General features: G+C 32.7%; 7 protein-coding genes across 7 annotated transcripts; 3 read left to right on the top strand and 4 right to left on the bottom strand.

The window, feature by feature from the left end:
* Positions 1-531: 531 nt before the first annotated feature.
* Positions 532-4,317, bottom strand: ASCRUDRAFT_67386 (uncharacterized protein; the record flags this gene model as incomplete). Its single annotated transcript, XM_020191379.1, has 1 exon — positions 532-4,317. One exon carries the CDS (start codon positions 4,315-4,317, stop codon positions 532-534), a length of 3,786 nt encoding a protein of 1,261 aa, XP_020049570.1.
* A 296-nt stretch (positions 4,318-4,613) lies between these two features.
* TAF1 (histone acetyltransferase) lies at positions 4,614-9,224 on the bottom strand. The gene has a single exon (XM_020194833.1). It carries the CDS (start codon positions 9,217-9,219, stop codon positions 5,083-5,085), a length of 4,137 nt encoding a protein of 1,378 aa, XP_020049571.1. The 5' UTR covers positions 9,220-9,224; the 3' UTR covers positions 4,614-5,082.
* A 205-nt stretch (positions 9,225-9,429) lies between these two features.
* Positions 9,430-9,750, top strand: RDS3 (U2 snRNP complex subunit RDS3; the record flags this gene model as incomplete). Its single annotated transcript, XM_020194244.1, has 1 exon — positions 9,430-9,750. One exon carries the CDS (start codon positions 9,430-9,432, stop codon positions 9,748-9,750), a length of 321 nt encoding a protein of 106 aa, XP_020049572.1.
* A 1,266-nt stretch (positions 9,751-11,016) lies between these two features.
* On the top strand, positions 11,017-11,346 carry DRE2 (electron carrier DRE2; the record flags this gene model as incomplete). The annotated part of the gene is made up of 1 exon (XM_020189400.1): positions 11,017-11,346. A coding segment is annotated over one exon (330 nt), but the record flags the coding sequence as incomplete, so codon positions are not given.
* A 402-nt stretch (positions 11,347-11,748) lies between these two features.
* Positions 11,749-14,061, top strand: ASCRUDRAFT_93798 (Gti1/Pac2 family protein). The gene has a single exon (XM_020195137.1). It carries the CDS (start codon positions 12,143-12,145, stop codon positions 13,886-13,888), a length of 1,746 nt encoding a protein of 581 aa, XP_020049574.1. The 5' UTR covers positions 11,749-12,142; the 3' UTR covers positions 13,889-14,061.
* Positions 14,062-17,495: 3,434 nt separating this feature from the next.
* On the bottom strand, positions 17,496-19,178 carry UGA4 (Uga4p; the record flags this gene model as incomplete). Its single annotated transcript, XM_020194245.1, has 2 exons — positions 17,496-19,111; positions 19,148-19,178. 2 exons carry the CDS (start codon positions 19,176-19,178, stop codon positions 17,496-17,498), a joined length of 1,647 nt encoding a protein of 548 aa, XP_020049575.1.
* Positions 19,179-21,322: 2,144 nt separating this feature from the next.
* On the bottom strand, positions 21,323-24,133 carry ASCRUDRAFT_5300 (Zn(II)2Cys6 transcription factor; the record flags this gene model as incomplete). The annotated part of the gene is made up of 1 exon (XM_020191109.1): positions 21,323-24,133. One exon carries the CDS (start codon positions 24,131-24,133, stop codon positions 21,323-21,325), a length of 2,811 nt encoding a protein of 936 aa, XP_020049576.1.
* Between the last annotated feature and the right edge of the window lie 194 nt (positions 24,134-24,327).

Genomic DNA, 24,327 nt, shown 5'->3' on the forward strand with positions numbered 1-24,327 from the left:
ACAATATACTGTTAACACGCTATATAACCTTCTTCTCGGAACAATGCACATATCAAAGCTGTTGTTTCTACTTCCAGTTTATTTTTGGTTGGGCTTGCTAGACTTTCGTAAATGGGGTTTGCTCGCCTGCCTTTCTGCTTTTAAATCGCCCATTTCTCATCTACCTAGACACGTTTTCCAGTTGAACACACTATTTCATGTTTCTTGTCGAACCGAGCACAGCATGTCTCTGCTGAATGCCTTTGGTTCTCAACATCAAGCTATTATCCTTAAACTGATGCTGTAAAATCTGAAATCACCACTACAAACTGTGTACTTCCTGATTGGATTGTTCTATTCTATAAATACTGCTTGTTTCGGTCAAAAAAAAATATTGTAAAATTGAATCGTTTGGTTAACATGAAAAAAATTTTCCCTAAATCAAAATAGATTTTTTAAAACAAAAAAACAACTTTTGATGCTATTTAGTCTCTATGTTCAAATAAATCATTATTCAAAACTTTAAAATTACAGTCCTACCTTGCAGCGTTTTTACTTTCCATTTTCAAAGTATTTCAAAAATTCTTCTATTTCAAAATTATACTCATTAAGGGAGTCATATTCATATCTCGTGGTGAAATCGTTTTTAATGCTGTTTTCCTGATTATTTTTATCACTAAAGCTCATTCCAAAAATATTGTTGTCATAATTTTCAATATTGGACTGATAGCTATCAAGCAGATCCATTCCCCTAAAATCAATCTGACTTCCTGAAAAATTACTTATTATGTTTCTAGAATTATCTTTAGCCTCTTCAATATCTGCTAAATCCTTTTTCAAATCAGAAAAATTTTCGGGAAATATCACTTCATTTTCATTAGTTTTTCTTCTTTTATAATTCGATGAACATGAATTTTCATCATTTTGGTTCGCTTGAGGTTGCGTGTCATTAAAAGGAGTTGGAAAAGAAGTAAAATTATTATTCATCCTGGGTTCAAGATTATCTTCATTCCCTAAAAAGGTGCTTGAACTGTACGTTAAATCTTGAGATGTCCTCTTAAGGTTTTTTGGACTTTTGAAACTTTGAGAATTGCAAAAAACTCGTGAATTCTGTAAATCCTGGGAATTCTTATCAAAATTATAATCACATTTCTTTTGTTTAATTTTGTTGAGATTAAATTCATCTTGAGATTTACTACCATTATTTCCTGCTTTTTTTGATTTATTAGAACTTTCACAAATACGTTTTGGACCTTCGTTTTCATTATAATTTGATCCATTGTCATTTCTCAACCTAAAAATCCTTTTGTCTTTTAAATAATTATAAAAATTAACCGAAACTCGATAAATCACAAAAAATGTATAATAATTTTTCAAATTTTCTCCTATTGTGCGATAGAAAAAATCAAAAAGAAGTTCATTTAACTCATTTTTCTTTTCGTGAAAATTATAAAACCTAAATTCTTTGCGAAAGTTTTCCAAGTTATTTTTGGTTACCGAAAAATTTTCAATGTTGATCTCAAAAACATTCTTTTTAAAACAAATTTTTTCAAAATCTTCCAAAGAAAAATTTGAAATGTGGTGCTGACAATTTATAGAATTCAGAAGACAACAATTCCTGTCACCATTTCTCGGATACTTTTTTTTACAAAAGATATTTGAATACAAAAATGTTGATGATCTTAGTGCTATTCTTTTGATATATGGATACAAATAAATATTAAAAATATGTTGATTTTTTAAATCTCCATTTATGGATGAAAGATTTTTATCTATTGATACTGCAAGAATTCTTTTAGACAACAATATAATTAAAATAGAAAAGTTAGTGGTTTGATTTCTATAATAATTTTCTGATGTTTCTAATTTTTCAAGTTTATCAGAATCTATTTGAATATTAGATTCTTTTAGACTGTTAATATAATTTTTCACACTAAGACATAGGATATTAAACATGGTCACAATATTATCTATCAACTGCAATTGAAGTTTTAAATTTCTGATCAACTCTATGATTTCGTTTTGATTTACGGATTTATTCAGATTTTGATTTCCGCCCAACAAATTATAAGCTCTTTTCAAGTTTTGTGATATTGGAATAAAAACAGGCTTGAAATTGTATGTTTGGATTAATTGATGAATGCATACTTCAAGCTGAACAGTTGTTATAAAATGATCTCTTTCATCGTGTAGTTTGAAGAGCAAATCGATAATATTTCTATATTGATAAAGCATTGCATGGTGAATCATTCGTTCTGTTTCGGGAGGTAGCATTTTCTTTGCTTTGGAGGGACAAATAATTTTTTTTAAGTAGTCAATTGAGGAAGTAAATTTAAAGTTATCACAAAAATTTTCGTTAAATGTAATGGGATAACCTAGATCAAAGGACCTATGAATATCCAAGTTTAATAAAAAAAACCAGCAATATAGCATCATTCTGATGATATTCTGTTTTGTTTTGAATTTTTTTTCTTCAGTATTAACATTTGATAATAAATTAAATGAGATTGTTTCCAATTTAAAGGATTCAAGATTTTTACCATACATTACTTCAGATTTCCTGTGAAAGCCCATTTGAATTGCCATGTTAAAACAAATGGAGAAAAGCAAGGAGCCATTAGAAGAATCACCACCATCACCATCGTCTGGATGATAAGTTTTGTGACATCTTAATAATAGTAAAGCTTGCAAAGCAGTAACAGAGGTATTTTTCATAAAGTTGGATAAAGACAAACAATTTTCAATAAATATGATTAAGATTTCATCATCATTTTGTGGAATATTAGGATGTAGTATTTCTTTGTTAAAAGTTAAAGAGAATTTTACAACTAATAGAATTAAGGCGATTTTTGCGAAATCAGTTCTTTTATTAATAATTAATATTTTAAAGTCATTTTCTGGGGAAGAAATAAAGGAGACAATGTTAGCCTTTGTGCCATTAGGAATAAGATGCGAGTAAGGGATTTTAGAATCATCAATATTGTTGTTATTATCTATGAATATAAAAACATCATTAAATATAGAAAGCATGTATTCTTGAGTTATTAGAGGAAAGAGTTTATGCAAACCTAGGATGAAAAATTTCAATAAATAGTGCTTTAATGTATTATAGTTTGGTAAATAATCTAATAAATTTTTGAGAAAAAGGTTGTTATCAAAAGCTAAACCCAATTTAGTATTTGAGTTTAAAAATGGGAAAACCGATGTATAGTTGACTTTTTTTTTTTTCAGTTTAAATTTTTTTCTTTCCATTTTTGTTTTAGCAAAAATGGTATGATAAATTTTAGAGAAAAAGGGGTCCATGTCAATTATTGTTCTAAAAGAGGTTGCACCAAAGTAGATTAATCTATTTTGCTTTTGAAAAGAAGAATGGAAATTTTCAAAAGATAGTTTTATGTCATTAGAGGAGTTGATGTTGTTTGGAGAGTTTGGAGAATAGTAGTTCAAAGCCGAAGAGCTTGAAGATGTGTTGTTGTTGTTGTTGTTAGTATGAGTATTAGTGTTGTTATTGTTATTGTTATTGTTATTGGTATTGTTATTGTTATTAATGGCTTGTGTTTTAGCCTTTCTTAAATTAGTAATTTGGTTATTTAAAATTGCGTTTGTATGTTTGATATCATTAAGTTGCAATTTTAATAATTCATTTTGAGATTTGAGATCCTTTAGTTCTAGGATTAATTCTTTTTCAGAAACTAAGGAATTTATAAAGGGAGAATCATTGATATAAGAACATAAATGTTCAGTTTTTTTTTCAGAACAGGCAGAACAAGGTTTTTTTCTGTTGCATTTAATTTTTTTTTTACGGCAAGAAGAGCAAGATATTGGGATTCTTACTCTCTTTTTCTTAGCAGATTGAGAAGGGTTTTCTTTTTTTTTAGTTGATGGTATTGCGGTTGGGGTTGTTGATTCTGATTTTAGACCAGAGGTGGTGTTGATATTGTAGCTATTAGTAATGCTATTGATACTATTTCTGTCAAGGTTGTGAATACTGCTATTAGCATTATCATCAACACTGTTGTTGTCGTTTGTTGAATCTAATGGAGATGTGGCATTAGATCTGGTGGAGATGTTTGAGGCTAAAAAGTAGGGAACAGAAGCTGAGGGAGGAGCAGAAAAGGAATGAAAAGGATTCTGAAAAGGAGTGAGATTTGTATCTATTATAATGGGATACTGTGAAGATTGATTCTGCTGGTGTTGTAATTGTTGGTTCTGGTGCTGCTGGACCTTCTGCTGGGGGTTCCGCTGGTTGTGCATTTGTTGTTGTTGTTGCTGTTGCTGCTGCTTCTGCTGCTGGGAACAAATATTTGAGGAAGTGCCTGGAGAACCACGTTGTGACATCCTCTGCAGTGCTTATAAGATGGAAGAGAAAAATTGGATAGAATAATAGAAGAAATTAACTTTTGGCAGAAACAAATTGAGTTCTGTAGCTGGGAAAATAGAATAAACAGATGTGTTGAGTTGTCTTAGCTTTGGTATATATAGGCCTATAAAGTATTCCAGGTGAAGAAATAATAAACATGGAGGAGCTATAAATCTAGGTTCTTCATAACCTATCTGAAGCCAATAAAAGCCAGTATCTGGAAATATATCCATTACAAACAATTGGGAGTTAATGGCCAACTCTAAGTATGTGGGTTGATTTTGGCAGACGATCCAAGATAGTCAATTTCACGGGACAATAACAAACGCAATACAAAACTCTAAACCTAACGGTGCGCTTGAGTGCGCAACCCTGCGCTATGAGATCATCGTGCTGCGATCTTTCCGCAATTCCACGTCGGTAATGGTGGCCTTGTCAGTCCTCCGCACGTGCTACTTCTGCCGCCTCACTGTGGAAACGCAGATGTCGGTGTTTCAGCCCTATTTTCGAGCGCATGCTCCTTAAGCAGCGCGTCGAGCTGGCCTATCTCCGCGCTTCAAATCCCGGACGCGCCCAAACAACACACCCTCATGCTGGCAGTGATTCATGGTACCTGCATGGTCCTGTAGGAGAATATCCTGCTACCTGCTGCATTTTGGTATATTTCCGCCATTACTAATTATTAATAATAGTTCTTTGGCTCTTACAACGGCTTTATTCACGCTTTACTCACAACTTGTCAGTTATCTATCTATCTCAGTGTCTTTTCTTCCTGGCCCTTTTGTATAATAAAATGGACAATTCTTGTTCGTCTTGATATGGCCAACGGCACCACAGGTAGCGCATTTTCTATTGGTGTTTCTGCCCTTTCCTATGCCTTTACCACTTTTTGCCATTCCCAACTTGTCAAAACTCTCGGCTGTCTCCTCCCGAGATCCAAGCCCATTGGACGACTCATATGTCGTATTTACCCCTAATGAACTAAGGGCTCCATCCTCAATCATAGAACCATTGTTGCCAATGCCCTCATTGACGTTGCTTTCAATGCTATTGTTCCCATACATATCTCCCTCACCATGAGACACTCCAACTCTATTTATGTCGTCTGAAGTCAATCTGCTGTTCAAGTTCACACCGCTATTGCTCTTAATGTTTCCTCTTTTTCGTCGTCCTCTTCCTTGTCCACTACCCTTTTTCTTTCTTTCTGCTTCCAAGATTTCCAAATGCTGTTCTAATATTTTTTTCTCATTCAAGTTCGATGGCGCCTTTATATTGTTCAAATCAAAATCGTATAAGTTCCCTGTTCCTGACCCTAGTCCTAACCCTAGAGCATGCCCACTTCCACCTGACGATAACAACAGCAACTTTTCCTGAAATTGTTCTTCTTTTCTTAATAAATAAGCATTTATAATCCGAGAGTCTTTAATAACTTCTGCCTTTCTTTGAAGCATCCCATTACTATCTTTAATCAACCTGGTAATCTTAAGCACCTTTTCATGTTTGATTCGGTTCGCTTCAAACCTTAAAAATCTCAATTGATTACTTAGATTTTGTTGATTTTCAATGATTTCATTTATATTATCATTGCTCAAGCTTCTTGCCTGGCTTTCCCAAACCCTTTTGATCTCATCGTCGTACGCCTTTTGTTGACTTGCAATACTATAACTATGCCCGGATTTACCCCCTTTACTGCTTCCCTCTTTTTTGTTACTATTACTACCGCTATTATTACCTGGCGTTCCAACAAACGGACTGTTGCTACTATACTCATCTAATGTCTTAAATCCTCCCTTCATTGATGTTTTTAAAAACGAAAATCCTTCCGATATTCCCGTTGGATCCATTTCTCCATGAATTTGCAACATAGCTTTTCCTTGTGTTGCTATGATGAAATTCTTGGTTAAATTCCAAGGTGCCTTTTCATCTTCGTCATTATAATTACTATTACTGTTGTTATTCTCATTGTGATCATTACTATGCTCGTTTCTCTCATTTTCATCACTATTCTTGATATCGTTCAACGCTTTTTGCAACTGATTAATCTGTGAGATTGTTAATTTCCAATTTTTATTTTTCAAAAAGTCTCCACCATTGTTATCATTAATAAACCTAATCAATCCTTCAAAATTTTCCAACGAAATCCTTGATATATTATAAAGCAATGAATCCTCATTATACTGTTGCCCGACTTGCATGCTTTCTAACAATGTTATATCTTCCGGTGTAATCATCGATCGAATCTCTTCAAACTCAGGTAATACTATGTCATTGTTTTTAATTTTCCAAAATCCCTGATCAAATCCAGTTCTCTGGTATTCCATAAACTCCTTTAATCTTTGCCTGTTTTGCATATCATTTTGATCAGGAAAATGCGATGAAATATCTCTTAAAGATAATCTATGATATTCACTTTTGTTTAGCGCTCTAAAAACAATCATTTTCAATCGATTTTTTGAAACCGCTGTAACTTTTCTTGAATGTGGCGATGGAACCTCAACAACTGGAAATAGTTGTCCAACAACAAATAAAAATGGTATACTTCTTAAGAAATATCGAGCATTTTGACCATGAGTAATCTGTCTAATTAATAAGAAATCTGTTGATTTGGCTTCATGTCTAAAAATTGGTGACCTTACCATTTTATTATATAATGTTGGAACTATTTGTCCGTTATTGACAAATCCAAAATTCCAAAATGGCGATCTATCTTGCACTCCAAGAACTTGGGTTTCACCAATAGGCAACTTGGGTCTTTTGGTGTCTTCCTTGGTTATTTTTCTATAATAATTTATAATTTTTGATCCCATTCCAAATTTACTTAAAATTAGTGGCATCTCCTCTGAATATTCTAGCAAGACATAATTCAAAGAATCACCAAGTGATAGATCTGCGGTTTTGTTGAATACTTCCTTAATATCTTTATTTTTATAAGTTTTTCTTTTTCGTAATTTGACTTTTGAAAATTTCATGACTGTATTTGAGCGAATTAAAAATCTTGGTCTATGGAAATATCTCATTTCTTGTTTGGTTAGTTTGACAGGATAATAGGGAGATTGTAATTTAAGAGCAGGAGCTGAATGATCAATTTGTAAATTACCGATAGTTGTTCTGATTTTAGAATGATAGTTTTCATTTAATATTTGATATTGAGTATCATTTGAAAAATTGAATCTCATTGCAAGTTGTTTTTCATTAATTGGGATCTGTGATAATAATTGAGGATCTCTTTTATTTATTTGGTTTCTTCGGGTGCTATGAAATCTGCTTTTTGAAATTTTTTTAATAGAATCGCTTAAAAATAGTAGTTTTGAATCATTCAAATCCAATTTAAGCTTGGGTTCTTTTTTAAAGTAGTTGTGTTCTTCAATATCATCATTATCAGTTTGGCTGTTTTCATCAAGTTCAATCAAGTCATAATCACTTTCGTCAAAGCTATTATCGTAAGGAAATCTATCTTCAAGAATTGAAATATTATTAGAGGTGGTGTTAGTATTTGTATTGGTGGAGTTTTGTTGAATTTTAATTGAAGTATTTTTTTGAGTAGCCGAGTCTAATAATTGATATGAATCATCTAGATCGTCAATTCCAAAAATCATTGTATCATCCCAATTGGAGGTGGCTAATATTAAATCATTAGTTACTATATCAGGTATTATTTTCTGTTTTTTTCTAAGAGAATGCGAGTCAAAATGTGAATTACTTTTCGGGTGTTTTTCTAATATTTTGAAATTATTCTCAATTTTATTGTGATTTTTTGTATTTATTTTACTTATTTCATTATCTGCGCTATCGATTTTTTTGTTAATTGTATTTTTATCATCTGAATTAAGATATATATTATAATAGTCTAAATCATCTAGATGGATAATTTTTTGGCCCAAATAAGAGTCGTCATTTATTTGGGCAGATTGATTGACTTGTTTAATGTTTGAAGACTGAGTTTTGTTAAAGATTTTAATTTGATCAATGTCGATTTCCATGTTTATCTTTGTTGGGATTAGAGGTTTTGCGTTATCTTTATTTAAATTTGCTATTGAATTTTTGAAAAAATAAGGTTTTGAGCCAAATAGGGAACTTAAAGGTAATTTTTTTGAATTTTTATTGAAGCCTGGGTAGTAGTAAGATAGATAGAAGTCGTTCTTTTTAAGTTCTCTTAGCCTTTGCAATTCCTTTTGGTGAAGTAATTCTTGCTTTTTCTTTTGAAACGATTCTTCATTAGTTATCAAGTTAAAATTGTGATCATTGTAATTGTTATTATTGATATTATTTTTGCTACTGTTATTATTTTTATTATTGGTATTAGTACCGATGATAATATTGTTATTATTTGAGTGAGAGAAAGAAGAAAAATCAGTAATTCCATGAGTGGAAGGAAGATGCAAACCTTCAAAAGGAACTTTGGTATTATTTGTAGTATGGTTGATATCGGTATTCGAAGCAGTCTTGTTCAAGTTTTGAGAAGAGTTTTGAATTGAAATTGCAGTTGTGTCACCAAACAAACTGGTAAAATCGTCATTCATGAAATTTTGAGAAGAATTCTGGTTGAAAAAAAAGGGTTCGTCTTGGAGCGATTTGAAAAAGGAATCGGTAGCCAACTCGTCGATATTTGATTTGGGGTTGGTGGAATCAGCATTGTCGCTGTTCTCGAGCAAAGGCTCGTCGTCATCAGCCAATTCGTCTTCATCTTCAAAGTCAATGGCGTTAGCAGCGTGCTTTGTTGAGCCAGAAGCAACAAGTTTTGAAGGATCAAAAGCTGAGAGATTGAAGGCGTCTGAGGGGTTGAAGCCATCAACCTGAGTAAGTAAGGAATTCAAGACATCGTCTTTAGCTATCACATTCTTCTTCTTGGAGGTTGTGCTGGCAGAGTGAGAGTTGCTCATCGTCGGTGGAGATGGTGGAGGCGTTGGTGAAGACCAGCAACATCCTCTGGACTTAAGCGCTGACACTGTGTACACGTGGAATTATGTAAGCAGTACATGTCGTGATTGGTACACGTGCTCCAGTCACGTTTCAAACGCGTGCGTGACCTTCTCTTGAGGAGAAGAAAAGCAGCAGCAGCACAGGCAGCAGAGGAAGCAGAAACACCAGCAATGTCGCGCCACCAGTTCGATCTTCTAGTGTGCCACAAGTTGCCGGGAACGCACGTGGGAAAGCTTTGCGAGAAGTGCGACGGAAAGTGTCCGGCGTGCGATTCGTACGTGCACTCGTATGAGCAGGTTCGGGTGTGTGACGAGTGTGCTTTTGGAGAGAACGAAACCAAGTGCATTATCTGCTACAACCCAGGGGTGTCTGAGGCCTACTACTGCTACGAGTGTGTGATGCGAGAGAAGAACCGAGAGGGCTGTCCAAGGGTAATCAGCATTGGAAGCAGCAGAAGCAACTTGTTCTATGAAAAGCGGAAGCAGGCCTGAGCTGGCGCTTTTTCCTTGGAGTGACCTTTCTCCGATTTCTCTTGCTTGTTTAGGAAGGAAAATTTTTTCTGCTTTGCTTTTTATCGCTGCAGACTTTTCTGTCTTTCAAATTATTCGCTTCTAATTAGTAATAGTTCCATAATATATAAAACAATCCAACATTTCTCAAGCTCCTTCAAGTTTATTTTTAATCCCTCTTTTTCAATTTACAATTTTCTAAAACAATATTTAATAACATTGGTTTCTTATCTCGTCGGTTTTTTTTTCCCTCAATATATATTGCTTTCTTTATCAAGACACATCTACACATCTACACATCTACACATCTACACATCTATAAGTATATCTCTTTTTCCTGACTATCCCCATAACAAGATACAGAGCAGAGATCAAACATCAAACATGACAGGCTCCAGCAAGGAAATATTATTATTATTAGATCCTTCGATCGTCACTAAATCTAATTCACTGAAAGTTGAAATATTCAAAAAGCTCATTGACAAGAAATATCCTCACTCCCATATATATCAGTATTTGCTTAATATTTATTGTCTCAACAGCGATAATGACCAGATATTGTATGATGAAATATTTTATTTGAATAGCGGTAATTTCAAGGATAATCTACGAGGGTTGAAGGGGAATAGCCAAATTCTTTCAAAAGAGGTGGAGAAAGAACTAAAAGAAATAGAGATAACTGATAACAATTACCAGAATTACCAGAATTACCAGACAGATTTAAAAAACAAAGAGTTGGAAAATAACGAGTTGGAAATAATCTTCAACAGATTGAGATATAATGGAAAGTTTTTATATAAAAATAATGACAAAACCAAATTGCAGGGCATTATGATCGGGTTTATAACTGGTGATAATTATTGGACCAAACCTGACTTGTCAAACAAATCTGTATCAATACCTCTCAAAAGAAACACTAAAACTAATAAGAATAAGAATAAAAACATAAAATTGCCTTTCTTTAAAAAGAAAACAACTTCAAATGGACTTGCTAATAATGAAAACAACTACAACAACACTAATAATGACAATGATAAACTAAAATTCTTTGACAATATTGATATAGATTTCAATGATGATCTTGATTTCAACATGGACAATACAAACCACGACCATAACAACTCCTCCTCCTCTTCTTCCCTATTCATAAATGACGATGACGATTATCTTCTCTTGAACTCCAACTTGTTGTCGAATCCAATTGAACTCCCCAACACTGATGACGGTTTGATCTGCTCCACTGACAAAAAGAAAAGGAAAAAAGCCTGCAAGGACTGTACCTGCGGACTTAAAGAACAGGAAGAAAGCGACGCTTTGAAACACTTGTCAATCCAGCAAAAGATCTTGGGCAATTTGGCCCTCAGTGCCAACCAGGAAGCTATTAAGATCGAACAAAGAATCATCTCCTTAGACACAGACGAAATGGCAGAGGTTGATTTCACTGTGGAGGGCAAAACCGGTGGATGTGGCTCGTGTGCTTTGGGAGACGCCTTCCGCTGCGATGGCTGTCCCTACCTAGGTCTCCCCCCTTTCAAACCTGGCGAAATAGTGTCTCTTGATGGTTTTGGTGAAGATTTGGACATCTGAAATGGGCTTTGTTGTTCCGTGTTTGGAGCCGTAACCGGTGCAATGCGCACTCTTCCGACGGCCAACCCACTCGTACAGCGGTGTTCGGTGTGTAAGACTCGGATAATAACACACGAATAGCAATACACGAATAGCAATACACGAATAGCAATACACGGTACATGAAACACGGCCGGCCTGCACGCTTCGTAGATGTAGTGCGTAGGGCTTTCGAAACCGCGCTGGAGCCCGCATGCCAAGCTTTGCTGAGGATGTGCTGCGCATTCAACACTATTTATCTGAAAATATTTCTTGTCTGATCTGGGAGGGCTTGGTACGGTTCCGGCAAAAAGTCTTGAACTGCGTTCCACAAATAAGGTTAGCACAGGTGTGTCCGCACAATTGAGGATAAGCTTAACAAAAATTAAGAAAATGGTGGTAATTCTATTGTAACCTTACCATTTTAAGCTTAAATCGTGGTAGAATTCTGTATTGTTTCACTTGTGCATATTAATTACCTTAGTGGCTTCTTAGCGGATTCTTAGCTTTCTACCTAACTTTCCTTCTTGCCCTTTTTTCATCTTCTTTCCATCCTTTTTTTAGCTTTCTCTTCCCTCCTTCTATTTTTTGTTTTTTACTTAAATACTACCAGGCCCTCCATTTTCCACTCTGCCTATTTCCCCCCTTTCCTTTCTCCATACTTTTGCGCTATTGCTGTCTGTCTTGCTTTAAAAATCTATCCCACTGCCCACCATTTTCCTTTTGTCTATTCTCACCACCCACCCATTGTGCTTTACCACCACCCAAAATGGAGACTTATCATGGAATGATTTCTTCCACAAACGATGCAATCCTTCTAATGGAAGCAACAAGGTTGTCCATCTTGCCCAAGATTACACGACGTTTAACTGAACATGAAAGAAAATCAATCAAATCTGGCTCCATCTACATCTGGGACGAAGAGGAAGCTGGCATGAGACGTTGGACTGACGGAAGATCTTGGTCTGCCTCAAGAGTCTCTGGCTGTTTCTTAAATTACAAAGAAATGGAGAGTAATCTCACCTCAAAAAGCAACCCCCAGAACAACTCACACAGTCACTTGAGTAATCTTAATGGCCTTCATAATTTCAACAATTTCAACAACTTCAATAACAACAACAACTCTGCTTTTCAATCTAACATGCCCATGTATTCCTATAAAATTGATGGCTTAATTAAGCAAAGCTTTTCGTTAAACACAAAAGCTGGAAAAAAATTGCATTTAATCGCCTATTTGAATAACAACATTGATATCAATAATCACAACCTAATGATCCCAACAAAAGACCCAAAATTACAATCTATTAAAATCCCTGATGATATTTATCCCGAAGAATACACAAATCCTGATTCCGATAACATCAACGACATTTCTGAATTTACTTCAGACAATAACAATAATAATACAAACTCAAATACTATCACTGATGCAAACAAAAATATCAATACAAATAATGAAGGTAATGATAATGGTAATGATAGTGACAATCAAAATCAAAATCAAAGAAAAACAGAATCCAACAATAACAAAACTCACTCTGAAGTAAAATCAGAACTCAAGTCTGAAAATCAAATCTCAACAATAAATAAAAATGTATCTTCAAATCTTTCTAATTCTTCAAAAAGCTCTCCAAACAATAACCAACCTCCAACTATTACTCTCCCTTCTATAAACGATCAGTTTTCCTCAAATTCTCCAATAAATTTGATCAATTCTCATAACTATAACCAACCTCTACCCCCACTCCATCAGATTAAAAGCACTGTTCCTACTTTGCCTCCATTAAATTATAATCATCCCTACGATAATTTCTATCTTCCGCAAAACTACACTAACAATAATAATAACGCTAATATGACTTTTATAAACAATAACTATCCTCCATCAATCCCTTCACCTCATCTTAATCATAACTTTCCACCTCACCTGCAACCTCAAAATATTCCTCCTCCAAACCCACGTCAGCATGATTATTATAACAATCGTAACCAAAATTACAACAACACTCATCACTATCATCATCCATCAGTTCCTCCATCAGCTCCACCATATTATAACCAAAATTCACAAATACCCCCAGGCTATAATAGGAATTATAATTACAATTACGATTATGATTACTATAACATGCAAAACCAAAGACCTTATGATCCAATGTATGATCAATACAGCTCATATCTGCAAAATTTACCTCCTCAAGCTCAACATTTTTACAACAGAGGTCCTCAATATCACTCCTCCCAAAATTTTAATCAAATTAACAAGCCTTCTCCAATTATATATCCTCCTCCACCACCTTCACCTTCACCCAACTATCCTATTTCTTCAAATTCTAGGCAATTTACCTCTCCGTTGCCTCCAGCAAACCCTCCACATTATTATCAAAATCAAAATAATTACGATCAGTATCCTTATCCACCAATCTCAAAACCACCAATACCTCCAAGCAAACATGTTAGAAACGATTTCGATAATCAGCTATTGGGTGCTTTAAATAAATCATCTTTCAAATAATTAATTTACCCTTTGTGTTTTTTTTTCAATTTATTTTTAACTCTTTTATTATGTAGTATAATTGAATTTTCATTCATTCATATTTTTAGTCCTAGTCTTACATTCTTGAGTTTTTACATTTCAAAAAGAAAGCAATTCTTTGGAATTCTATCAATTTACGATGTTTACAACAATTCCTGAGATGCTTTTGAACCCTTTTGAATGCTTTTTATAAAAAATTCCACGTATATATCACAGTCCATATAGCTTATAATAATTAATGCTTTGTCACTGAACAACTACTAACTGCTAAATAGCTACTAACTCACCTACTATGATCTACTCAGTCGTCTAATGGCTCTCTTTAATGCTTGTTCCATCCTCAAACGTTTTGATAAAGACAGGCCAAACGAAGCATCACAAATGCTTGATGAAATTCTTCATGAAATTCTTCATGAAAATCTTGACATATCATTGCAAAAGCAAAAGGACGAATCGATATTTGCTCTCGATTTCGTCAAATACGAGATATATTATTTGTATTATTTATTTTTTTAAGGACAAACAATACAAAGAATAAGTTACAACCTGTGAATTAAGAACCCTTTTTTAAAAAGCATTTCTTTGTGACGCTATCGCTTATCAAAAACGCAATGTAACATATTATATAATTACAAGATATTAAGGAGCCATTGTTACCTCTCACACTTAGAAAGCTGTAAATTAAATGCAATTGTTTGGTGATATGATTCAAAGAACATAGATTTTCACTTAGCTCCTATCAAATGTAACGAGTGTGTGCTGTTCAAATCAGTTTCATGAAATGTTATTTGCCATATTATTTGAGGAGTTCAGTTTAAGTCTTCCATTAAATTTAAATGTATCGTTTTCTACTATTCCCAGAAGTTTTTATTCAATATATTCGGAGTGGCTAAAATCACACTGATTAAGGCATACCTATTTTAATGGTTTAAGATTTTATAATGAAAAGACATTTAGATTGTGTTTTAAAACTGATGAGGATATTTAATATTTATCTTCTGTTATCAGTAACAATGGTGACTTGAAGATTTGAATTTTCAAATAGACCTTGACTCATTATTTATATTGAGAGATCGTAAGAAAGTTAAGGAAGTTAAGAAAGTAAAAATTGCATTAAATTGATTATCCTAAAAATTTCTATTTAGTAATGATTAATTTATGCTATATATTACGTATTGTTCACAAAATTATTTAATATTTACCTAAATCCTTTCGTTTATTTTTCTGTGATAAGTAAATTGTATTGAATCTCATAGTGTTTTGAACCTTTTGAAATAGAGAAGAGAATTTACTGGCGTTTTTTATCCTTTGTCCAAGCTCAATTGGATCAATCCAAAATGATAAAATATAATAGGAAGAGAGTTTGAGTTCTAAGTCAAAATCAAAATCAACATCAACATCAGCGCCAGGACCAGAATCAACTTTAAAAAATGAATTGATTACCAGCCATCCCTAGAAATATATAGCACTAATCATTGATAAAAGTACGATTATTGAATCGACTTTATATGTATCTATAACTTCTGTTATCCATCTTTTGGATAGACTAAATTTCTTTTGGATCAAGCTTCCATTGAGAAAGGTTGATAAGTCAGTATAACACTCTTTGCTTTCATATATATAATACGTGCAGATATCCATAATTGGACCCATCTGCATCTTCATAAACTAGTGTAACTGCATTTTTGCTAAACATGAGGCAGAATAAACATGAGAATCATCATTAGTGGACATTGTAATAAAAATTCTTTCTAAAGCTAGTAATCCAAATCAAGCACTAGATAAAAAAATGACAATGATTTCTAGCAAAAGTATTTCATCGTTTTATTTTTGAAGAAATAATCTTCCAGGAGCTTTAGAGATTTTAAATTTCCAAATTGAACTGTCGATAATACTGAAATTCTCATTGCATCTGCCATTTGTTTTCGCAAGTGATGTAGGAATTTGTTGTGCAGTTTCTGGGTCTTTCAAACCTATAGCTTTTACCAACTTTTTATTTGTAGGGGAATTTACAGCTTCAGCGCTTTTAAATCTACTCACAAACACTCCTGATATACTGTACAGATACCTTCTTAAAGCAGCTAACGTTTGTGAATCAACCTTTCCTTACGCCTTTAAATAGTAGACGAGATTGATGATATGGATGTTTCTAAAATTTGGAGCGTTTTCTTACGATCCGTTCGGATTCATCGACAATGTTTTATTCCATCTTCCAAACTATCGTGCATACAAAAGATTTTGAACTCGGTTAGACAAGATCGTATATATGTCGTTCCGGATTCTAAATTCGTAATACTAAAATCGGCTCGAATCGTTAAATAAAGTCGTTAAATAAGAAGAAACTCACAAACACCAACCATATTTGATTGATGTATGTTGACGATTTTACTACTAGTGGTGCTATTATCTTAAAGAACTACCATTCGATCAAGCAAATTGACGTGGCTAATTCACTTTTATTCAAGTCATTCAATTCCTTATCTCTCACAAAGTTTGGTTATTTTACATGAAAAGATAATTCGAAAACTCCTTTTCTCTATTTTTTTCAATACAATTTGTTTTAAAAATTGTTTAAATGATAAAATCAAGAAATTTTTGATGCGTGAATTTGAAAAATGTATACTTAAGAGTTATTGTATAAACTATTTAAGGAACTTTTTGATATTAATCCCTGATATTCAATCAACTACTGATGACTTGCAGAAATTAATGTCATCAATAAAATCAAAATTAATTTTTTTTTTGAACTGATGCTTATTTACCCAAATGAATTTCACCTGAATTTTTTTTAGCTTGCTATTTTTGATTATTAACTTTTCTTCCAATGCTTTGATAGTTAATAAAAATACCCCTTTAGTTAACTCTTTAGTTAATTTGTATCACTGTTTTGAGTCGTATAATCTTAAAAAGTTGAATCTGGAAATTATCGCAATTAAAACATCCAAAAATTTAACAAAATTAATTATTTTTAAATAGTTTAGAAAGCTTAAATTAAGATAGTTGTGATATTATTTAGGAGTTTGATAGTCTTTGTTGTTTGGCCCATCTGAAATTATTAGATTTATCTAGAATTCACATTGAGACCAATTCATGGGCTTCTACAAAAATCTACAATAGATAAAATTAACTCTTTTCAAAATCAACTGAACTGGTACAAATTACAGATATAAAATACTGGTATTTTTTAAGTTTAACTTGGTATTAATTAAAATTAAAATTAAAATTAAAATTAAGAAATTTCTCTTTTTTGAGTAACTTTTTGATAAATGGATCTAATTCTGATTTTGAACAAATAGAAAACTCATTTATTGGGTCTAAAAGTAAAAAAAAAACTTGTAATTTTTTGAATTAACTCGTAAAGGAAAAACTACATTACATAACAGAAGAATTTTTATAGCAATTAATGAAAATAAAATTATAGAAAATTATAGAAAATTATAGAAAATAACATGAAATAACATAAACAATCAATTAAGAATAATCTAAAAAAGCTATAACATTGCAAAATAAAGATAAAAATGAAAATCAAACAAAAAGAAGGAGCAAATTTGTGTACATAAACAAAGAAGTTGTTCAGGTTATTTTATTATGCAGCATTAACTGAGGTCATACCTAGATCTTTCAAATCATTGATATCTTCTTTTGAAGAATCATCAATTTCATTAATAGTCTTTCTAGGGCCAAAATAATTTTTATGAGCATAGGCGTAGTAATATACCATTGAAGAAATCCATATTCCACAAGTAATCACAACGGTATAGTTCATAGTTTCCTTTTCAACCGATTTAGAAGCTGGAAACATGCATAAAACAATAATAAATGCAACCCAAGCTAGAGCAATCCAATTAATGATTGGGGATAAAGTTTTACCCAAATAAAATGGACCTGGTTTGAAAATATCTTTACCAAATACAAACCTTAAGAAGACTGGAGTTCCCCACGAAAGATAATTTGCACTAACAGCTAAGGTGAATAAGGCATTGGCAGCCTGAGAGCCAATTAAACACAATAAACCGACAACGATACCCAAACAACCAGCGAAACAAACAGATCTTATAGGAACAGACCATTTTATGTAAACGACTTTGATGAAAGAACTGAATGGTAGACCATTATCTCTTGAAAAAGCCCAAACTTGTCTTGAAATGGCGACTAAGATAGAAGCACCCATTAACCATTGGCAGTAGGCAATTAAAGCCATAAAAGCAATTGCCCATTTTTTACCCAAGGCCTCATATATAATTTGAGCTATTGGAACCCCAAATGGACTATTAAGAACAGATTCAATGTCTTCATTGATGCAAGCACAAATCATAATAATGATGACCCAGCCTAAGATACCACAAGAGGCAATGGCACCAATGATACCAATTGGAACAGATTTGGAAGCATTTGTGGCTTCTTCAGAACAATGAATAACACTATCAAATCCACCAATTGTCCAAACAGCAGGCATAAGAGACAACATGAATTGCCATCCATCGGGCCAATCAGATAAATTTTCGAACTTTCCAAAGATGAATTTAGCATCTCTAAAACCAGAAGTATTTTTGGCGGTTCCAATTGGTAAAGCAACGAGAAAAAGAATAATTAATGAGACATTACAGACAATTGAGAAAGTTTGTAATCTAGAAATTTTGGATGAAGCACCACAACAAACTATGATGTGACTAACGACACAGGCAGCAAATACACCATAGGTCCTAGCAGTTGTAATTTCGAAATCACCATCGTAAGTAATTGCAACAGCAGCCAATACTTCGCTAGCGAAACCATAGTTGATTGAACATAACCCACCAGTTAAAGCTAAAGTGTTTGAGTTACCGATTAAAAAACTCAAAGGGATTTTTAAGCTTTCTGGAGCATAATGATAAGTCCAATAATATAAACCACCGCTGGTTGGAATTGCACTACCTAGTTCAGACATGGTGATACCGACGAGCAAGATGAATATCGAGGCAATAAACCAACCCCAGACTAAACCAACAGTTCCACCAGTTAAACCTATTGCCATAACAGAAGAAATAGAGGGCAATAAACCCATAATGGAAAAGGCGACACCAAAGACTTGTAAAGTAGAAAAGTATCTCTTTAATTCGGGTTTGTAACCGATTTCAGCTAAAAGCTCGTTATCATCCTTAGCTAATCTGGGATCAATGATATCCTGTTGTAAAGGAGAGCGAATTGGAGATAGAGTATTTACTAGTTCGTTTTGACCAGCGAGAATGTCATGGGCACCGACACTTGAAGACCTTTTCTCTTTTGGCATTGTGAAGATGGAGCTGAGAATATTAAATGGGTACTATTTATGGTATGGATAGTGTGTGCAATAGCTACAATAAGTGTGGTAAGTGGTAAGTGTGATATGTGACAAGTGTGGTATAATATGGTATAATATGGTATAATATGGTATAATAAATATGTATAGTGTTAAAAAAACAACTGAAAAGTCAATATGAATTTTCATGATTATATATAATTTTTCTGTTTGAAATACCAGAATTTGTTCAAAGGCATCAATATTCAGAAATTAAACAAATTAAACAAATTAATTAATATCGTCTGAGATACTCGTTGAGAATTAGTTCAAAAACCAAATTTTATTTCCTAGTCTGTAAACAATCGAAAATTGCTTTTTTTTCCAGCTATTGTAAATTATTGTCTTATCAAACACCAGCTAGTGCACTGTAAACACATGGTGGTGTTTAAACTCTCTTGGATTTTGACCAGTCTCTTTTGCGGTTATCTCTGAATCAAGAAGGTGGTGCTCTATGATTTGCTGCTAATGTCAAAACTGATAACCTAATCTAGAACAATTGGGTTGGTGCTTCAGAGATAACTGGTGTGGTACAGATTAGAGTTTGACATTAAATTGTGCTCGAAAATGGGATCTCAGGTTTGGACCGAGACTGTGCTATGTTGAACTGTTGTTATCGTCTTCTGGAAGGAAACCTATGGTCTTGGTGCTTGCAAATGAGTGTTTGTGGCGACGTAATTGGTTTGGGGAAGTTTTCCATTCTCAAGTTGGCCATAATCAACAGTATCAAACCGGCAGAAAAACCCCAGCAGAAAAGCTGAGCAGTGCAACGTTGTGCAAAACATAGTTCCTCACAAAACGTTTTTATCTAGGGTTCTTCCAACCGATGACAGCAGTGGCAGCAATGCTATCAGCAGCAAATACAACACAACACTCTCAGCAATCTTTTGCAAATGCTTTTAATGCAGGCTTTTGGTGGCTTTGGGAAAGAATCCACCAAAAAACATCAGTTTCTATTTTAGGAAATAGGCGCAACCCCTTCTATCAAAACAGGCCAGATAAGCTCTGTTAGTTTCCCTCATCCAGCACAAACAACACAGGCAACATAAGCAGCAGCACCAATAGCTGGAAATAACTGTTTGTTGGCGATGTGAGATGCTTGTGAAATGAAACAGCTCTTACAGCTCTTACAGCTGGAGCTGATTCTCGAACTGCCAGATATGGTTTAGTCTTTATCGTTGATATCAGGCTTTCCAAATATCCAAAAGTTGTGCTTTTTAGTATTATCCTAACGTTGATTTACAGAAAAAGTATTTCTGGAGCTAAATACCTTTGGTAGCTCCTCTGTGTTCTTACTTGCCAGAAAAACACTTAGTGTCGATGAAATAAAATAATTGATTAACTTGCCTATGCAATTATAGAGCTAGGATAATATATCGTGAATTAAAGAATTCGAGAAAAAGAAAAAATCATAAAATTAGAATTGTTTGAATAGTAAGACTACTCTCATGCTTTTTTCCAAATCATCTACTAATTCAACAAAATCAAAATGAAGAGTTTTTTTTAAAAAAAATATCAATTAATAACTTGATATTGAAAACTCAAATTTAATGATTTGAGTTTTGAGGTTTTCTCAACTCTTTAAACAAACATGTCTCACTTTAAAATAAATCTCTGTAAACACAAAAAGGAAAATGAAAAAAAAATATAACAACAATTCAGTTTCTAGAAAAGAAAGAAGCTTTTGGAAAGTTTAGCACCACTTTTAATCAAAATCATTGAATCATTGAATTTTTAATGGTTATCAAAATTTAAAAACAACTAAGAGAGAAAACAAAATTAAATAAAAAATAGTTTCTATGTCATTTTTCTCTCCCTTTTAATTCAGATAACCAATCTATTATTGTAATCATTATATCAATCGTACAAGATCCCATGCATAACTAAACTTTTATCAATAGTAATAAATACTACTATCTTTCTAAAAGTGCACACTTACCAAAAAAAGAAATACCCGTCACAATAAAAAATTCCACCCTTAAAAAATATAATAAATAAACTCAAAGGTTCTAATTTTTGAAATTTATCAAATAAAAGCATGAATGAAAACAAAAACAAAGATAAAAACAAAAAATCTTTTGTGGCTCATCAAGTATTTATCCTAAATTTAAGCATAACCCATTACTACTAGCTAATTCATACCAATTTAAACATATGCTACCATGAGGATTTACTTTCCATGATTGTTCAACAAGACTCTTTACCAAAAATCCATTTCCTGGCGTTGGATTTATATTTTTTAATAATTTTTCAAATCTTTTTAAACACGAAATCCTATCGCTATCACTAACTGAATTAAATCCCGCCAATGTCATTGGTAAAAACAATGTGGGCTTTACTGCACTATCAATCAATATGTCTAACGAAATATTAATTTGAATTAATAAATACTGAATTTGTGGTGAATTTGGTGAAGCATATTTTAATTCGCTTAACAAAAACATTTTCAATGATAATTGAAACAACTCAAATAACATCAAATGTTCTTCAAATTCTTTATCATTTTTAAAGCACAGCAAATCCTCCTTAGACGGTTTACAATTATCAATTCTGGTTTCAAATTCGATAAATTTTTGGTCATTTTTTTTTAATAATTCAAATATTTCGCTCTTACTTAGACCTTTTTTAAACTTCCAATTATTCCTAATGGTTTTATTATTCAACTTGAAATTATCAAATGTAGCCTTGAAATCCCTTTCACTTTCATTGAAAGCATCATTCAATAAACTAAAATCAATATTTTTGTTGCTAACATTACAAAAAAACTTCCTATTAGATTTCTTTTTACTTGCTCCAATTTCTTTACCTAATCTAGTCTTTGAGTCAAATGAACTTGAATAACTCTCTTCTTGCTCATAGATTTGTTTCTTAAATTGTTTTGAATAATTAATTATTTCTGCCATTAATAAAAATAATGGTTTCAGACAACTTTGAACAGGATCAATACCATATCTATGATTCATTAACCGATAGGTCATTAAATAATCATGATCGGAAAATAATGTCCCGTTCTGAAGCGTTTTTGATGATAACATTTCCATATAGGTAAATATCGATAAAAGCCATTTTTCTTGAACTGATTTTCCAACTGATTCAAGACCTCCTCCAAATTCAATAAGCTTTTTGCAAATGATCAACAAATTATAAAAAGAATTGCTTGAATTCCCAGTTGTGACATAAATTCCCCCGAAAATAGTCAAAGTAGCCAAGCAAGATATATAATTTTTCAAACTTAAATTATTCAACTTTTGATTTAATAAAAACAATGATTTTTCAAGATAGTAATTTCCAGAAGGGTCGTTTAATGTCTTAGCAGCCCAATAAACCAAACTATATAATACACATTCATCATCGGAAGCCATTGGAAGATAAATATTTATAAATGAGTTTTTTTCGTCGGATATAGTACAAAATGACTTTGCCAATTTCTTGCAATAAAATTCAAGAAATGTAATTGGTTTTTCATCGTTATAATTGAAGTTTTCAGGATAATGGAAAATTGATAGATTATGTCGTGATGGAGTGTTTAAAACTTTGTATTGAGATAACAAGCTATTAATCCTATATTTATGTATGTCAAAGTTATCATTTTTTTTAATAGAACTTTGAGAATTCTCACGAAGAAACACTTCATTGATAAAATTCCAAAAATTTAGATCTTGATTTTTAAAAATTTTCTGATTTTCTGATTTTTCATCGTATTGATGTTGATTATTAAAATATTTATTGTAAGGATGATTATTAATAATAGCTTGAGTATTATTATTATAGTTTGTTTTCATCTCATTTAAATTATTATTGTTGTTAATGTTATTAATGTTATTTTGATTAATGCTATCATCATTAATAATAACGTTATTCGCACCATTAATCTCATCAATTATGCTCCAGAGATTAATATTGTTGCTATTATCGTCATTGTTATTTTTAAAAATTTTGGCATTACTGTTGTTATTATCAAAATTTTTGATATTACTGTTTTTACTATTAGAAATAGTATTACTATTGGTACTAGCGTTGTATTTAGAGTTAGGACTAATATCTGTGTCATTAATATAAAAACAATTATCACCATTATCTGAAATATTATTATTTCTAGTATTATTTATATAAAAATAGTTATTATTCTGATTGATATTTGTTGTATCAGTTTTGATGTCATTAACGTAAAAACTATTATAATTTATGTTAGGAGCGTCAAAATCATTATCTGTGGAAAGAGTAGAATCAGAATTAGTTTGAGTATTAGAGTTATTATTGGTAAGATATGGATTATTTGTGTTACCAAAATTGCAATATCTATTGCTATATAAGTTGCTATTATCCAGTTCAGTCGAATATTTCTGCTGATTTTGAGAGCATATTTTCAAGGAATGAATAATTGGTATAGAATTGGACACTGCGTGAATATCAGAGGTTGATTCAAAGCTAGAACTACTAGAGCTGTTCAAGGAAATATTCATTTCGTTAGAAAAAGTACTTATTATAGCATTATTTAAAGGTTTTCCGACGCTTAGTATGGGCAAAGATTTATCATTAATCAAAGAATTGGACAAAAAGTGGCTATTTATTAGCACATCTTCCTGTTTGAGTTTCTTTTCTTTTTCTTCCTCTGGTTTGGACGCTAAAGCATTGATTATTTTATAGACAGAGGTGTTGTTTTTGGGATTATAAACAGTGTATGTACATTCAATATCTCTTTTTTGGCAAAGATTGCATTTTGGTTTATTTTCATCGCATCTTTTCTTTCTCTTTTTGCACTCCAAGCAGCCATTTCGAGATCTTGGGGAGATACCAACAAACTTCAACAGTGAGGGTCTTGTTTGTTCATTGGGATTGTTTATTTTGATCTTTCTGACTTTGAAATTGGCAGAGACATCGCCCTTGGAGTTAAATGTGGTGAACATTGTGGGAATTGCGAGACAGTAAGCAAACCTTGAGAAAGCCTGAGGTTATTGTGTTAGAGCTGGAGAGATAAAGATAATAGTTCAGAAAAGGGTATGGAGCCCTGTTTTGGTGTCTAGGGCTCTTCTGGGCGTTGTTTGGGCATCGAAAGCCCTTTTGGGGATGGAAACGTTTCTGAGGGTGTCGAGCTGAGGTT

Source organism: Ascoidea rubescens, assembly GCF_001661345.1.
Source record: "Ascoidea rubescens DSM 1968 unplaced genomic scaffold ASCRUscaffold_1, whole genome shotgun sequence".
Classification (NCBI taxonomy): domain Eukaryota; kingdom Fungi; phylum Ascomycota; class Saccharomycetes; order Ascoideales; family Ascoideaceae; genus Ascoidea; species Ascoidea rubescens.